The 18,223-nt window shown below is 45.2% G+C and overlaps 1 protein-coding gene across 3 annotated transcripts in view; it reads right to left on the bottom strand.

Moving 5' to 3' along the window:
• Nucleotides 1-18,223, bottom strand: part of CASS4 (Cas scaffold protein family member 4) — a 144,377-nt gene that overhangs the window by 6,500 nt on the left and 119,654 nt on the right. Inside the window, exons 4-7 of one of the 3 annotated variants that reach the window (XM_069651116.1) lie at nucleotides 14,927-15,067; nucleotides 9,743-11,101; nucleotides 8,385-8,462; nucleotides 2,764-2,844 (exon numbers count right to left, since the gene is read on the bottom strand). In XM_069651116.1, coding sequence (XP_069507217.1) covers nucleotides 2,764-2,844; nucleotides 8,385-8,462; nucleotides 9,743-11,101; nucleotides 14,927-15,067 — 1,659 coding nt within the window. The remainder of the gene's footprint in view (nucleotides 1-2,763; nucleotides 2,845-8,384; nucleotides 8,463-9,742; nucleotides 11,102-14,926; nucleotides 15,068-18,223) is intronic. The other 2 variants (XM_069651118.1, XM_069651117.1) reach the window with 2 other exon arrangements.

Raw genomic sequence — 18,223 nt, forward strand, 5'->3', positions numbered from 1 at the left:
GGACTGTTGGATTTCCACAGAAGTGGGAGCCTCGTGCTGGCCTGCGTGTAGCAGCATCTGCGAGCGAGCAGGAAGAAGACGCAGTCCTCGTCTGTGTGACGAGGCAGGGACGCCGGCTGGTGCTGCAGAAGTGCAAGTGGGGCTTGCAGGAACCAGTCCGTCGACCGGCGAAGCAAGAAGAAGGCAGCCGGAACTGCCGGAGAGGAAACCATATACCGGTGAGTGTCGGGATAGTCGCTTGGAGCCGGGGCGCCTCTAGAGCACTGCGTGTGAGTAACGCAGTGCTGGTTAAGAGTTATTGAATGCTGAGCGGGTGAAAACTTGAAACAATGATGAAATACATGTATTGAATAGCAAACTGGGTGCAAACTTGAAACATTAATGAATCTGCAGATATTGAATACCGAATTGAGTGCAAAACCTGAAACGACCCTGAACTGCGTATACTGAATACCGAATTAAGTGCAAAACTTGAAACAGTGCTGAAACATATATGTTGAATACCAAACCGAATAAAAATTGGAACTTATGCCAAAGTAGGCATATTGATTACAGAATTGTATGTTTTGTGAGCAAAGCTGATGCCGAACAGAAGCTAAGAGGAAAGTGCCTGTTTGAAAAGCACTATGCAGAAAATAATGCAAGTGGAAAAAAGGGTAACAAAAGGTGTGGTATGAACCAGACCACCGGAAATGAACTTTATAACTGGTAACAGTGCGACAAGGGCAAAGCCTGGCAAGAGAGGTGTGACAAGTGGGGCCAAAGCCAAGAGGCCAACTGGGAGAAATCAGGAAAGTGTGAAGCTGCCCCTAAAGTCAACAGGCTGAGACCTGGCAAATGAATGTGAATCTGTGCACAGGAACACGTGCTGTTTAACTTGTGGGAATTGAAGAGCTTGGGGGGTTTCCTGGTTACGTGATCTGTGAAGGTTGGACCGTGTGGTCTGACAACTGCACGTAGACCACTGAGCCGTAAATGAGGAAAACTAAAAGACATTGTAAAAGAAACCAAGGAGAAGTACTAAAGAAGACTGGTAAGGCTAACCAGAGGATGCCACGTTGAAGTCTTGGGTAAGGGAACCCTGAGACTTAATGGATTACAAGTGCTGGCTTGAGGATAGAGCCTCAAGACCCCTTTGCCTTTGAACTGTGTTGCTTGAGACTTGGGGAAGGGAGCCACAAGGATTGTGTGGAACTGTATTGTATTGAACTTGGAAAAGGTAATCTTAAGACTTTGTGATCGTTCTTGAACTTGGGGAAGGGAAGCTCAGGACTTTATGTGGAACACCATTTCTTTCATAATTGACATCCCTATATATTGTTTAGTTTTAGTTCTGTGGGCAAGGATAGGTTTTGGACACAGACAGACTTTTCAGTTGAACTCTTTGACTCAGACTGTCCTTAGTTTTGTTCAGGTAGGGAAATCCCACCTTAGCATAAGGCAAGTTAGGCCACGAACATCCTAAAATTTAATTTTATGATTTTTCTTATTTTGAACTTTAAGTCTGTTGTCTGTGTCTTACTTCATGATGCCTTCACATAGCCCAAGATAGGAACTCTTTCTAGATGGCTATCATGGGTATGAAGGGGGCACTTTGGCATTCGACTTAGTTTCAGAACCAACAAATGAATTAGGTGCAAGTAAAATATACTTTTAATCTCAATCCCTCAAAGCTACAATTTTAAACCATACTCTGGCCATTGCAAGGCTAGATTACGGTGGAGCACCATACAGCCACACCAGGGCTACAAGGAGGTCAATATATATTTGCATTGGAATCTTACTCCAACCACTGGTTGGCACAGATGATCTGCCTTTAGGGGCGATGAATTCTCTGGGATTAACACACCAGAGGCCGACTGTCTTGGGCTCCCTGTACAGTTCAAACCCAGAGGCCCTGGGGACAGAAGACAAGGAGCTGATTGAGTGAACATGGGATTTCAGAGCTTTGATTAAATGTCGCTACTCGGGTGATTTTGTGGATATCATCCGGAAGCCAAGGTCATCCCAGATGAGGGGCTTCATAGGGACATTGGGCCTCATTACGAGGCTGGCGGTAGCCCTGCCTGTAGCACAGGCACGGCTGCCGCCGGTATCCATTTTTTTCTGCCACCCACGAATGGGCAATTACCGGGTCTTGCCGATTTGGCGGACCCGGTAATTGCCCCTTTGCAGGTGCCGGCAATGAGGGACTCCCCATCCCCATTCAGACCCACAGGGTTGAATGGGAATGGGACGTCGGATGCACCGGCACCATTCAGAGTGTGGCGGTCCGGGAACTACGGTACCGGCATTCTTACTGGTACCGTAGTTCCCGGACCACCATGCTTGTAATGAGGCCCATTATTCTCTTGCCTTAAGTGGCAAACATGGCTGCAAATGACAGTGTTGACACATCGTCGCCTGGCCAACCCTAGATAGTACCACACCAACAAAAGGCAAGGCGCTCCCCCAGGAACTTGTGTCAGAGTGCCTTTGTACGGCTTTGTTCTGTGCATATTTGGATTTTTGTGTGTGTGCAGTTCACTGCTGCATAGGTTCCACAGAAGCCATTTTGTGTACGCCAATAATAATGGTGAGCTCTTGGCGTGTCCTTTGTTTTTGATCCATAGCCTTATTTTGCTTGCATGTAACAAGGATTATCAGCAAGTCTATATTAGTTGTTGTCATAACTTAAATTATTTCGCTTTTTTGTATGATGATATCTCGTATTACACAAAAGATTTATCTTAACTGAACATGAATCATGGTGCATCCACGTACCTGTGTCTGGAAACCGGCTTTCGTTTTTGCTACTTCTTTTTCTGAAGGACTTTTGGGGGCTTGCTCCAGGCCAGGTTTCATCTAAAAATATATGAGCAGAAGCAATAGAAAGAGTTACTTCTACTCTGGGCCTAGCTTAGAAATTGATGGCACGACAGGAACCTCAAGTGCAATTATGTCTGTCCAATTTGCAATATGACACTCTCTGCCTGAGTGGTCTCTACTGCGTCCCATTTTTGCCCACCACTAGTCACGCATGTCAACGAACGCAGCAAATTCTGTTACCCGTTAGCGCCTCTTAGCTGGGGGAGGGAGGGCTCTGCAAGCATCCACCACTCCTGGAGCATCAGGTCTACTCATTTTCCAGCTTACTATGGAGAAGCAATACATTTGGTAATAATAGCAGCTTTTTTTAAATAGTGTTAAGAAGGGGGACAACTCTGGCATTAAGCGCTTTATAAAACCTGGTATTATTATTTTTCTTATCTTTATTATTATTCATATTTTATTTGGATGTTTTATACAATGCTGCACATGGCTTGTGGCCTCTTTTAGACCCACATGCGCCCACGTTGTCTGCGACAGTGCCCTTTGAATATTAGTTCCGGTCTATCAGCCACTTCTGTGAGAAGGTTGCTCCAGAACTGCAGCACCACATTCTGTAAAGATAGACTGGGCTTGTTGATACACCAAATAAAATCCAGTCAGGTTTTCAGCAGGTGACAACAATTAATGTGTATAAGACTTTCAGTGGGCATCATATGCATGGTTTATTAGCCAGGCCCTAGTTTGTTCTTATGTTGCATGCATGCATACGTGCCCCCTTCCTGCTCGTTCTCTCGTTGCAGGACTCCTCCCCTGTAAAGCATGCTTGCCTCATGCACAGTAGTTATTCTTTTTTGAGCTTCCTTGCTGTGCCCCATCTCCGGCCCTTGCTCTGCTGTAGGGCACTGCTATTTAAAATGCTGGGACACTTAGGGGTCTTGTTCAAACAATAGTATGATGTGTAGACCCACCCAGGGACAGTCACTAATCTGAATGTATGATTCTGGGACTGTGGCTAACAGAATTTATCACAACATTATGTCTGAGTTCACAACCGTGCAGTTCACAGCCGTGAATCAGCCTCCATTTTACTGCCGGTTAGGAAGGTTTTAGCCACTGGTCAGGGGCTAAAGGCTACGATTAAGACGGGGCAAACATTCTTAAAAGTGATCCGTGGGTCCTGAGAATCTCCTAGTGAGATTCATGTCAGTTCATAGGTTCCCGCAGATTTTTCTTGGTTGCCTGAATTTGCTGAATCTCCTTTAAGAGCCATACATCTTCAGGGCAGTTCAGGCATGTTCAGGCTGATTCTTGGTGTAAAAAACATACACAAAATAAGTTAACAGGCTTCAAGAAGGGGGAGAAAGGTTAGGGGAGGGGGAGGGGCAAGTAAGGCTGGGTGGAGCTTGTTAGAAAGAAGAAATGGAATCCTGTGCATCTGTTAATGTTATCCAAGTAGGGCACCACATTAAACTGTGCAGTAATACATCTCAGAAGATTAGATTTATGTGTAAACTGCAGGGCCCAGGATTGAATCTGGGTAAGAGGAACTCAGCACTTCATCCTTTTGAAGTTGATCCAATTAGTAAAGTTACAGTAGGGAAATTTGGCATGTCTGACCAGCAGAGTAAGACACATGTCAGGCAGCTAAGTGTGCTTCCATGGAGACTGCTGAGGTTATTTATTTAATAATAGAGTCCATGGGTGCAGGTCAAGGACCTGAGAAAGACCAGTAGGGCTGAGGCAGTCAGTCACATGGCAAGCATTCATGATGCAAACTCTGAGGGCCCATAAGGCAATACCATTTAGTCAGGTAGGATGTCAATTTTATAAGGTGTGTAATTTGGAAAAAAGACACATGACATAAACCTACAGTAAGAGGCCTAATCTCAAAACCTATCTTGGCACAAGTGATGAGATGTCCTGGTGCATCTCATCACTTGCACCCAAAAACGATTTGATCTATTTTATAATGCACACATTCAGATTCCCTTATTCACCCCCTTTCCGTATTTGCACAAAAAAGGGCATTTCTGCACATTTTAATGCACATTCCAAAATTAGGAATGGATGCACAGTTAGATACACAGTAAACACATGTGTTCTCGTGTACCACCATGAGACAGGTGCAGGAGAAGTGTTATGCATGACAGGGTCATTTCTGACGTTCATGCATGCCCGAGATACTGCTGTTCCACTTACATTACTATCCCTCAAACAGGGATAGGAATACTTTTTCTTTTTTACAACTTCACAATGAGGGGCCGTGTAAGAGCTGGTTATGATGAAATGCACTCCCAGAATTTCGGTGAGTGCAGGGAGGACCCCATATGCGCCTGACACTAATGTATGAAAGAATGCCTGGCCAGCACATCCCTTATGCAGCAATAAGGTTGTGCATAGTTGGCCTGTGCATTTTTCAAAGTAATGCAAATAAAAAAAATGTATCGCCTGTGCATTTTTTATTTCCATTACTTTATGTAAATTTAGCCTTAGGTGTGTTTTTTAAAGATTGAAATTTGTTCTCAGCTGCAAAATAAGAGTTACTTTGGTTTCTAAATTAAGGAAACAGCCCGGTCAAATCATTAGTTATTTAGACATGTTGCTTTCTCTGAGCATCTCTGGCAGGAAGGTTTCTGAACTTCAGGCCTATACCATTATCTTCATACTTTGTGTGCTTTGAACATGTGCTGGGATGAAGAAGGCCTAATCTTTTCAATCCAATACTTACAACATTTTATCAACATGAATTATCATGAGCTTAACCCTTAAACTGTCACCATAATCTCTTAAAAGTTCAACTGAACCCGAACATAGTGAAACTTTGGTTGATTACCGGATTCCACCACATTTGTTTGTAGCTTCGCTATGATGTACTTCATTACCTTAGAAAGGGTGCACTTTTGTGTTTTGCTAGCCTCACAGGCAGGTTATGCGCTAGGGTCATAACTCACTGAGCTATCATGCAGCAACATCATTGCTTCAGTGTATTTCACTTGGCTGCTTGGGACATTATGGGGCTGATTCATGGAATTTGTGCGCCGAAAAACGGGGATTTGTGCGCCATTCTGCCCGCAAATCCCTATTTAACAAATGGGGATTTGTGGGCAGAATGGCGCACAAATCCCCGTTTTTCGGCTCACAAATTCCACAAATTGCATGAGTGAGCCCCAAAGTCCATTCCGAAGCTGTCACACCACACAACACTGCACTCAGCTGTTTCCAGTGCTAGAAAACTGTCTTCCTAGGTCAGAAGAGCTCTGCTGCAGTTTGTCTTCTGTATTTAAGCATGATAATAGCTGTGCATGAGTACTGGAAGTGGCTATCGTCTTTGGCATGATGGTCTGAATAGTGAGTGATTGAAAGGGGGTGGGCTAGATAAAGTTGTACTGTGTGGGGAACAGTGAATGCAAGTAATGATGATCGCAAGATGCATTTCCTTTCACTGTGTTTCTCTCCGTTTTTATAGAACAGTTCTAAAACGCAGAGTTCGGGGGGACTGGAGGAGAGGCAGAGCGCCAGGTCGGCGGTTTATATTGGGGGAGAGAGGATGGAAAGGGGGCAAGAGGTGGCAGAAGAGGCGTCATAGTTTCATTACCATTTTTGTACACTTTGACCACCGTCTTTAGCTCTCCCTATGCATGGTCACATATTTTGCTCTCCCTAGGGCCTCGTCACTTGTTTAACCAATGTGTCATCATCAGCTAAGATCACACAGATATCCTTAGCCTTGGCTCGAATAGCCTTGATCTCCTGCTCTACACCTCCCATTGAGCCCCCCCACCCCCCCGCACCCCATGCTGCTTCCTAGGAGCCCCATCCCGAAAAGTAAATCACCTCTTCTGGGTCAACCCCTTTCAAAGTAAAATCTTGAAGCTTGAATCCTCTACCATTCTTTGGCCCTCATTACGACCCTGGCGGAGGACCATGGTGCAATTTGCACCATGGTCCATGGCGCAAAGCTGCCAACTCCGCCATGGGGGTTGGCGGACTTACCGCCCCATTCCGACCTTGGCGGGGCGGTAAGTCCCCAATCCCCATTTACCCTTCCCCATTCCCATTTTTGCCCCATAGGGTATAATGGGAGTGGGGAAGGCGTTAATTACGCCACCGTAAATTACGGTGGCGTAATTAACAACAAGTCCCGTAGCGCCATGGATTTTTCCGCCTGCAAAAAGCAGGCGTAAAAATCACCATGGCGCTACGGGAACTCGTAGTCAGGCGGAAAGGTACGCCATGCTTTACGCCGGCGTAAACCCCTTTCCGCCAGGGTCGTAATGAGGGCCTTTGGCATTTGAGGCACATGTGTATCTCACATCTCTCCTTATCAACATCAAGGCTACTGAATCGTCCCTTATGGCTTGTAGCCTGCACCCATGTTCGCATGCCGCCTTTATGTTTGTTCTGCTATTGAAACTAAAGTGTCCTCTCCAAGGCTGGGAACAGTGCACACTTGTTTTGGAAGTCAATTACTTTTATTTTATTTATATTGCTTCCAAGTTGTGTGACTTATCAGATTGCAAAAAAAGTGAGAGCATATTGGTAATACACTTTTGTCATATGCGTCTCAATATTAACTAGTACTGCTAGTTTAAAATATATAATATAGCTGTTATTCAACCAGGCACAATATTGTTCCTATGGGTCAGGGGGGTCGGGTAATCAGCTACTAGTAGTGGTTCGGGCTGATTACCCGACCCCCCTGACCCATAGGAACAATATTGTGCCTGGTTGAATAACATCTATATTATATATTTTAAACTTGCAGTACTAGTTAATATTGAGACGCATATGACAAAAGTTGATTGCCCATATGCTCTCGCTTTTTTAGCAATCTGGTAAGTCACACAACTTGGAAGCAATATAAATAAAATAGAAGTAATTGACTTCCAAAACAAATGTGCTCCTAATGTTAGTACATGACGAAAGTAGTGAGAGAGGATAGGGTGAGCTTTTCTCTTCTATCCCCTAACCTTGATAGGCGATACACCAGCGCACACTACCAGGGCTAGTCTCATACACCTAGGGATAAGAAGTGATTCTGCAGGGATATTCAGTAATCTTTAGGGAACTAAATTTGAGGAATAAATTGAAGGATAAATGTGTCCTTTGATGTGCTAAAACTTCGAGTGGGTTGAGACAGGATATGCTAACCCGTCGACTTTAGTTGTGACAAACTAGATACAGTACACCACATGGCTTTTCAACAATGATTTGTATCGTAGCATTACTACTTTTTTTGGGGGGCTGGTGAACTATGTTCCTCTAGGTCATTTTCAATTGTGTGCCAAAATAAGATAGCTCAGGGAGTTGGGCACCTGCTATAGAGATGCTTGTCTGACATGCAGCTCTCCATTGTGAATACCATCCGGACTGCAATCCTTACAACGTTCACGAACTGAGTACCGAAGGGCTCGTTAATAAACCCGAATTCATTGTCAGCACTTAGAGAATAATTTAGGGTTAGTAAAATGATTCGCTGTCATTTATGCCACCACTAGTCACTGAAGACACTGCAGAATATGTGCCCTTTAACCGGTCAGTATGATTATTTATTTAATATTTGTATGCATTACCTTTTCCTCCAGTTGCTGTTTATTGGACATTCTTCGGTGCAGTGTGAGGTTCAGGATTTTTTCAAACTCTTCTTTTTTCTGAAGAAAAAAAAATAAAAATCATTCGTGTTCCTCTGCATCGCCGCACACATCTCACAGGCGGGATAATATCTCCCTGTGCATGATGAGCGCCAAACTACCCCGAATAATCATTAGGTGTCAATGCGCCCTAACATGAAATCATTCCTGCAACATGTCCAAGTGCGTAAGTATGGCGTATGTGCTTATCAGGACTGAGAATTGCAATTAAGAGCACAAGAGGGCACGACGTGGAAATCACAGTTGTCACAAATGTGATCTAGGGCATTGGTAAATGTCTTTTACCGCTGATTAAAAGGCTAATCTATACGGCATCGCATCTTGCTTGCCAGGGCGAAATCGGAGGAGTCTCAAGATGGCAGCCGCACAGTCTGAAGGCATTTTAAAATTGGAGATGAAGCAAAGTATGTCTGAAGCTTTATGAGGAGCAGTGCCGGGAGTAGTAGTGAGATGAGAACGGGAGTATGGTGCAAGGCGTTAGAAAAGCAGAGAGCGCAGGGAAACTGTAGATGCACACGGCACCACCATTTTGATGGTCAACCTGGACCACTTTGGCTATCAAATGTGGCCCACGCTAGCCAGATGGGCTCCCTTTGAGCATTACCCCACTCCCCTGTAGGGTAGTCCACGCCTGTTTGTGCCCGTGCGGACTGTTAGAAACAGTAACATGCCTTCTGCAATATTGGTCTATTGTAATCAGGGACCTTTTTCCGTCTATTATCTATGTAAGGATTCATGCAGCTGAGATGGCGAACTAATCAATGCCACGCGGAGCAGCAAGAAAGGCAAAACTAGACCAGTTACGAGGAAAAGAACATGTAAAAACAACCAATAAACTGCCGTCTTTCCTCCTAGGTCCCGGGCGTCCAGTCGCCACTCGCCTCTCTCCGCGCACTCATACCTAACAGCCAAAACTAAAAACGGGCATGAAAAGCTGTCTTTTTCATCTGATTAGTAGCATGGGCAGAAGGATGATGGCTGAGTGCAGGTGTTTCTCTGGCACACAGAGGTCAGGTTTATTGTGGAGTAATTTATTTATTTGAATGTTTGTTTAGTGCTGGCCCTACCCAGAGGACTGCAACCTGCAGATACTTGTATGTGAGTCCTAAGATGTTAAGCTTCACTCAGTCTCTGAAGGGGAGCCACTGAATGGTTATCAATAGGGACGACGCCGACTTGTATTGTTTAGGCCAGCCACAGGTCTTGCCACTGCCTCCTGGACACAGCAAGAATCACAGTATGTATGTCTTATTACTGAGCAAGGTATAGTTTGCACTCACCTGCAGATGAACATATTCACATTCTTCTATCGCATTCCTTATGGTGATGTCCACATTCCCTCTGCCTTCAGTCTGCTTAACACGAGGATAAGTCGTGTCCTTCTCTTTCATTTCTGTTTTTGACCATGGCAAGCTTTGCTCCTGCGGTTTGGGGCTCTTGGCCTCATTGTTCTCTGAATTGTTTTTAAAGAGCAGCTTTCCATTGGCAATGATAATGGATACAAAGCGCTTGATGTCCTCTGGTATTGTGCGGGCCACCATGACAAATCGGTCAAGGGCATCTGGACTGGTCTGAGGCTTGGTAACAACCAGAACACCCAGCGACCATTTGCACTTGTTGAGTGCTTCCCTGGTTTCCAGAAGGATTTGGTAAGAGTCTGTAATGATGTGCAGCTGTTTGTTTATTTTTATTTGAAGGTTGGTGTCCGTCAAGTGGACTGCGTTCCACTTCACCCCTTGAGCAAAGTCCAAGAATTCTGCTAGGGATTCTTTTATGCTGTCGACAGACCGGTGGATTTCCTCAAGGTTCTCCTCAAGGTACTCTTGGAATCTCCACTTGCTGCTCACATAGATCATCAAGCTTGCTATTGCGCTAGCAACTCTATGCTGCAGCTGGGACAACCTCTCAATGGCTACGTCAAGCTTCAGTGTAACTTCTTTAGCTGATTCATCAGATGACGACGACGCAGAAAAGGAATCCATAGAAGTCGACGACGACATCGAAAATGTGCTGCCTCTGCTTTCTGTGCTGGCCACGGACAGTCTGTCTTGCTCCAGTGACAAACAAGATGATTTGTTATCGCGTGGTAATGGTGGTGGAATGTCATATATCTGAGTTTCATAACCACTGTTCCTTACACTTTGACTCCCTGCATTTGGTGCTGTTGGAGAACCTTTTGGGATATCATAAATGATTTCCTTGGAGCTTTGTTGCTCCATCTTGTTGATTAGATAGTTTGGTGGAACATCATAGTTTCCATTCGGTCGCAAAATCGGCATATCACGAGAGGTGGGCACATCATAAACTGGTTGACTTGAAAAACTTTGTTTCTTCTGCACTGGCGGTACATCATATATTTGTGAATTTCCTGCTCTGCCTTCCACATATGATGAAAGAACATTATAGCAGGAACCTGATTCACGCCGCTCCGCTAGCATATTATAAAGGACTGGTCTCTCCGGAGAAATACTCGGTGGGGTTGTAGTCATCCCAATTTTCTCTGGTGACACGGGTATGTCATAAATCCAGTCTGACTTGCGAGGATTTGGCAATGTTTTGTAATGGTCTGGGGTTGAAGGCTCAAAATCTCGGTCCTTTTCGGCGAAATCTCTTCTGATGGGGGGCGGCACATCGTAGACCTAAAGTGTAAGACACACAGTGTTAGTGAAAGAAACTCAGAAGGATCATGCACTTGGTTATATACAATAATTATCAATTGCATTTCTTTATTTTATTTTTTATTTTAAAAGGGCAGGACACTGATATTTTGGGAGACATATCAGGATGTGCGGCCCATGGTAATTTTGAATCACAAGGTTCAATCAAGAAATAAAAGTCGAATTTGCATACATAGGCATCCACCTGCTTTTTACGGTTTTCTATCACATGTATTTCTTGTTTGGCCATTCATTGTAAAAGCAGATTCAGTTCTAAATGATATCTCTCCTTTTGATTTAACAGCTAGATGTATTTTCTCTTTAGCCACACTGCATAAAACCCTGATCTTTCTTAGGTTGTAATTAGCCAATTAATTTGTTTGTGTACCTTGTACTCTCATGAACAGCATCATTGTACAGTAAGAACCTTGGATGCTTGGTATTAAAGGGAGACCCTTAAAATTGGCGTGCTGGAATCCCAGAGATAATTGTGGTGGGCCAGAAGAAGGACACAGACTCTCATTTTCCATTGTAGTGTAGTTTCAACAAAAAGGTGTAAGCTCCTAGCTTTCCCTAAACTATGGGGGTTCCCTTCCTGACAAACTAACTGAGGTGTTCGTCAGTCGTCGGTTCTAGTCTTAAATCAAATTCAGTTCACTGTCCAAAAACGACCCTATTCTGACTCTATCACTATTACAATAACCAAGGGACAGGATAATGACTCCCTCCTCCTGTTGTATGGGTTTCACTCTTTTTTGTTCTTCTGTTATTTTACTTATCCTTTTCCTGTTATAGGATATTTTAATACTTTTCTCTTTATCCTCACAACAGTTGTTCCAGTCTTTTATTATGACCTTCTCATCCTTATCAACCCAGGGTGTAAAGTCCCAACATTCTTTGTCACTTCCTTTTAGTAATTCTTCTAAACTGGGACGAGTAGGAGTGTTCCAGTAATGATGATCACTCTCTCTTGGATAATCTTCCTACTTCGTTTTGACTGAGACGAGTAGGAATGTTCTGGTAATTATTACCACTTTCTCTTGACATCTTTAAGGCTTTCTTTGGACTGGGATGAGTATGAGTGTTCCAGCAATAATTAGCACTCTCTTTGGTATTCTCAATATTGCTGGTTGACTGGGATGTGTAGGCAGGTCCCAGTAATGATTAGCACTCTCTCTCTGTATTCTCAATGTTGCTTGTTGACTGGGACGAGTATGTGTGTCCCCGTAATGATTATCTTTCTCTCTTTTCCCCGTCCCGGGTCTCCCGTTTTCCCCGTTACCTGTGTTTTGTAGGGGTAACGTCACTGGGGTCTGTTGTGACATCAGCACCAAGCCACAGGACTCCTGCTGAGTCACATGTTGCAGGTCACATGTGTGACCAGGTGACCATGGTAAATAAATTAGTTGATTCGTCTTCCGCTCGGCAGTTGCAGCCAGATGCTGGTGTCGGGGTGTTCTTTACAGCCCAGAGCTGCTGGCTTAGAAATTGGCCCATCCGGCCGCCCTGCCACACAGGGCATCCTCACAAATTGGGGACCTGGCAGGGCGGCCTCCCAAAAGGATCCTGCATGGACTGAGGATTCCTTCTTCTTGTGTTAGAATGGCTTCTCCATTTAGCAACAGGCTAGCATATTGCTCCATTGCTCTTTTCTTCGTTTTGTTCTTCATCAGCTTTGCCTCTGTGGTGTCAGCATTGTTTATGGACCCATAGGTCCACTGCATCTCGCCTGCAGTAATGCCACCACCTTTCCTCCCTTTGCGGTCAGGATGTCTCTCGGAACGCCCTCTTTTAATGTTCCTGATCTCTTTCTCCTGTTTTTCCTCCAAGTGTGGTGTGTCAGCAACTTGCTTTGCTTCCCTCTGCCTTTTGGCATTCTCGCTCTCTTTCTCTTTCTAACGTAGTGTGTTGGAAACTCGCTTTGGTTCTCTCTGTCTTCTGACATGCACTCTCCTCATTTCAGTCTGTAGTGTGTCTTCCCCTTTCCAATGTGTCAGTTTGGTATTCTCTCCTGGTTCTCTTTTCTATATGGGATGCCCCAGGGACTCTCTCAGCTAGGCAGCACTAGCTGATTTGAACTTCACTGTCTCTCTTCCCCTCTGTAAGGACTCCGCCTTCCAGTTTTATGACGTTCATCTGGGACTTCCATGAGACATCGTACAAGTCCTTCCTCTCTGTCTATTGCTCATTCAATTTGATTCAAATGATCTTCTTCACCCCAGTTTTTCCCATAGACCTTATGGGTATACTTGGTTGACAATAACAAACTGTAACTCGTTCTTCAGATCCATCTTCATAAGATCTTGCTGAAGAAGGCATATTGATCTTAAGTTTAGGGAGTTCCTCACAGGAACCTGAGCCTGTGTCCTCAAGAGGAGTATCTCCCGGTGAGGTCCCGCTTGCCTCTACCACTCGAGAGTGTATTGCGGAGTGGGCTCACATCCCTAGCCTCACAAGGTAAGGCTCCCCCTTGGGGAGAAGTGGCAGAATCCAGCGATTCGTCACATAATGGACTGTAAAATCTTTAGATGATCTAGAATTGGCTCTGAAATGTTCATTTCAACAGACGATGCAGTAACGTATTGAACTCTGCTGAACTGTTATTATTACGAATATTATCAGATTTGCTTTAAGCCCTTCTTGCTGGATTCCTTCAACTTCTATGGCCTGTAATGATTGGTGTATTTGTTAACCAATTTAATGCCATTGAATATATCAATCATTGAACAGAAGGCTGATGAGCTGAGCCCGCCTGGCCAGGTTGCCAGCCTGTGGCTGTCAATTGCATACAGATCTGACCTCTCACTCTATATTATGGACGGAAATCCTCGCAGCACCAAAGTAAGGAATCACTCAAAATGGATGTATTTGACTTTGTATGATTCTAAGTTGTCCAAGCCTAAAGGTTTTCAACTTGAAACCATTTGGGGCAAAAAAGGATGGCAGCAAGGACACGCTAAAATTCGCCCAGGAAAAGTCAGGTCCGCAGTGCTCTCCGGCACTGCATCAGGGATCCACAGAGAAATGTTCTGTAGAGAGACTCCGAAAAGGAGACCCTGAGACGATTGTGTTGCATGGAGGCCTAAATCAGAGTACTGCAAAGACCTCACCCGTCAGCAAGGTTTGGAGTCATCTGAGAAGCCTTGCCTTGTTCACAATAATCCAAGTGGATGTAACCTGACACTCTCCAGGTGTGTCGGACTACAATTCCCATGATCTCCTACCATTGACTAAGGTGGCTAGGGCTGGTGGGATTTTTAGCCCAAAACATCTGGAGAGCCAAAGGTTTCAGACCCCTGCAATTAACTATTGAATGAAGGAAATGCAAGCTGTTTTCAGGGTTGCTCCTCTGTACACAAGACCTGTACTTAAATCTAATTCTAGAAACTCCTACACCATTAGTTTGTCAAAAATGTGTTACTATTTAAATTGATACAAGATTCAACCATCTTGGTGTTCAGGCTCGGCCTGGCTAATAAGGCAATAGGGCAATGCCCGAAGTGCCAGCCCATGATTCTAGGATGGGCCAGTTTCGTTGGGCAGAATGGACCACTTTCATGGCTAGAGTGGGCACGTTTCATAAATTGCTACACTGCTTTTAACCAATGTTACTAAGTAAATATGTTTTCAAATGCATTATTTGCAACATATTTGACCAGAAGACCCCTTTGGATAGAACATAGTCAGTTAAGGATAGTAATGCATTGAAATGAGTGATTGTGGGCCACTTGTCCATTGGTAAATGGAGCGAGTTTATGCCCCAGTGCGACCCTGTGGGTGTGTCTGAGTGCTTTACTCATCACTTACGTTTCCTTCGGTTGTGCCTTGCTGGTGGAGCTTTTCTGCTTCCTCAGGAGTAGGTGGGAAATCATAGGGCAGCTGCTGGAAGGATTCGGCTGATAATGCAGGCAGCGATCCCTTTCTGGCTGAAGGCGGGGTGGCACATCTCTGCTGAAACAAAGCAGCCGTGAGCACATGTGCACAGCTTTCTAATAATAGCTCTTGCTTTTCAGTCTGAGTGGCACATATTGAGGAGGTTGATACTGTTATAGTAATACCAATGTAGGTGATACATAATTAGGTTTTTTTCATGACCGATGCCTTAAATGGAACACACCTATTGCATCAAAAGCATAGGCGCAGGGCTCTTGCGAGCTTGGTCCAGTCTACTCTTGCATGAGCCTTTCTGCTCTTCTGCAAGCGGTGCCCCGGGTAGCCCTTCCTGAAGCCCTCACCCCTGTCATGTAGGGTCACTGGTTATCAAACTGTCAGCAGAGTGGGGGTGACTCTTTTGCACTGGCTTTCATTAAGATATTGCCTTTGGATAGTTGTGTTCAGGTAATCTGAGAGTTTTGGTCCGACATAGGTTTAGACTTAAGTGGAAATTATTCCCATTCTTGTCATCTGAGGTAGCCCCAGTTTCGGTCGCCTTTCCTCTGTAACTTATGCCCCTTTCTACTGTACGCGCAAGACACTGGGCCCCCTTATAGGTTTAGCGGAGCGGAAAAGGGGTGGTCATTCCGTTACTGCCACCTTTTTGTCCGGAAACGGAATTACCACAATTTTCACACACTGCCAAACTTGCAATGAGGGATGGAGATTTTTGGCAGATTTTTGAAGGAAAACTGCCGAATTCACCTCCAGATGTTGCTAGAGGTAACTCCTCCACTTGACCTCCAAAAATCAGCAGATGTATCACACAGTCATTTCACCAGCATTAAATCCGCCAAAAATCCCCATGGAGTCCTATGGGCTCCAAATATGGGGAATTTACACCGCCCTAACACCACTTGTAATAACGTGGTAACTCCATGGCACCAAGTGGCGGTGACGGTAATCGAATCTGCCAGTAATTCAGCAGATTTACTGCCGAATTACCACCAAATTCGTAATGAGGCCCTCGCTCTTTAGCTATCAAAACACTAAGCATCAAGAACCCATTTCGCTAGAAATACTGTGTTTAATGAAATCAAACCATTCAATCGATTTTTAACTATCAAATTGGCTAATTCCCAGTTGATAGGTATTGGCAAGGCTTGTCATGCCAGTCCTTTTTGTAGGGCCTTTTTTTCTGCTACATATTTGCATTGCTTGGCATATGCTCAACTGCAGCTCCTCCCAAATTCAAGGGTCCCTTCAGAGTCTAAGGCAGGGAGGGGTCTGAGACCTTTGGGTTGCCAGATGTTTTGGACTCCCATCAGCCCTAGCCAGAGAGTCAATAATGGGGGTTCATGGGGGTCGTAGTGCAAACCATCTTGAGAGCCAAAGGTTGCATTCCCCTTAAGGGTTCTATGGTTGCTGACTTAGACATGGTTTCTCGGTTGTTGCGAAGCGGTTTTTTCCCCCCATTTTCTCGTACATCCATGTGAAATGAAATAGTTAGCCAGAGAAATAGCTTCCCACAAAGAGAAAACTATCTGGTAAAAATGGGAGCAAGGTCTCGGGCCCGCTCGTCAGTCCAGTCCAGTCCCAGGTTCTGCATTGACGGCATTGCGCAATCCGCATGATGCAGCTGCCAACAGAGAACCTGGAACCTTGCCTTCCCTCTGCCTAGTCCAAGCAAGTCCAAGCACATGGGGATTTGGGGATTTAGCCGAAACATTGCAAGTGAAGCCGTTTGTATTCCTCCATTGTGCAACCTGCCTGTTTTTATGAAACGCTTGCAGTGCAAAGTCATGCATCGATAGCACTGCACATTCCGCATGCATTGCCTTCAAAGTCCTGAGGATTTAGCTCTGAGACTAGAAATAAGGCTATGTCTGTGCAGGGACCTGATCATGGCTAGATTAAGCTCCAGGGGGTATGACCTAAAGGCAGACCCAGAACCTCAGTGGTGCTAGCCGTTTGGGAAAGACGGCACTAAAGCATCTGAGCTTTATGTTTTTTAAAAGGTGATAATAATTTGAACAAATCATATTTGCTAATAACTTCTTGGGTTGTCTCGTTAATCGTGTAATGCTCACGCCTTCGATTGCTATTACTTTAAGGAGTGACTGTGCCTTGACAAATATTCGGCCTTCCCTGGGGTTCGTGCTTACCTTCAAGCATGGGAGATGCCAAGTTTGCGTTCTGAATGCTGCCAAGAGAGACCACGGAAGTTGCCTTGCCTGGCGCGTGTGATTACCTTCATGGATGGTGGGTGCCAGGTCAGCATTCTGAATGCTGCCAACAGAGAACCTGGAACCTTGCCTTCCCTCTGCCTAGTGCTTACCTTCATGCACGGCAGGTACCAAGTCTGTGTTCTGCATCCTGCTAACAGAGACCACGGAACCTCGCTTTGCCTGACCCGCGTGTTTACCTTCATGCATGGCAGGCATCAAGTCTGCGTTCTAAATACTGCCAACAGAGACCACAGAACCTTGCCTTCCCGTGGCCTTGTGTTTACCTTCATGCATGGCAGGTGCCATGTCTGCGTTCCGAATGCTGCCAAAGGAGAGCAAGGAACCTTGCCTTGCCTGGGCCTCATGCTCACCTTCATGCATGGCAGGCACTAAGCCCGCGTTCGGAATGCTGCCAGCAGAGACTACAGGACCCTGCCTTCCCTGGGCTGCGTGCTTGCGTAAGACATTCTAGGGTGGGAGGGATTGAAGGGGGTCAGCAGGTAGGATTTTGTGTAAACAGAGATATGGGGGAACCCCGTTTAAATGTTTTCAAAACGGGTAAATCTGGATATCGGCATATCGGGATTGTGAGGGTCGGTAGAATGGCATGGATGCGTTGTGCTGTAGCTCTCATCACGCTAGATTCCTGCGTGTGTCCTCCCATTGCGCTTGGCGATCTAGGAAGGCAGGAAAGAATAGGCCGGTGTCACAACTCTCCCTCCCAATACCAATGGAATAGGACCCAGAGGGAGCATTGCGCCACCTTGTTTGGGTTGTTTAGGACATTGCAACTTCATGACGCAGAAAGCACGGGCTGAAGAGAGAAGCAAAGCACTTTTTGGCACCAGTCAGGTGAAAGGGAGAAGAGGCCTCAGCCTAAGGTCTCACAGACAAGGCTCTAGCTGAAAAGAGAAGTGATGTGCCATCTGTTATCCACCAGGTCAAAGGGAGGTGAGGCAACAGCCCAAGACATGGCTGGAAAGAGAAGCAAGACACCTTCTGG

The sequence above is a fragment of the Ambystoma mexicanum genome, chromosome 3p, assembly GCF_040938575.1.
Source record: "Ambystoma mexicanum isolate Mex_15411 chromosome 3p, UKY_AmexF1_1, whole genome shotgun sequence".
NCBI classification, from domain to species: domain Eukaryota; kingdom Metazoa; phylum Chordata; class Amphibia; order Caudata; family Ambystomatidae; genus Ambystoma; species Ambystoma mexicanum.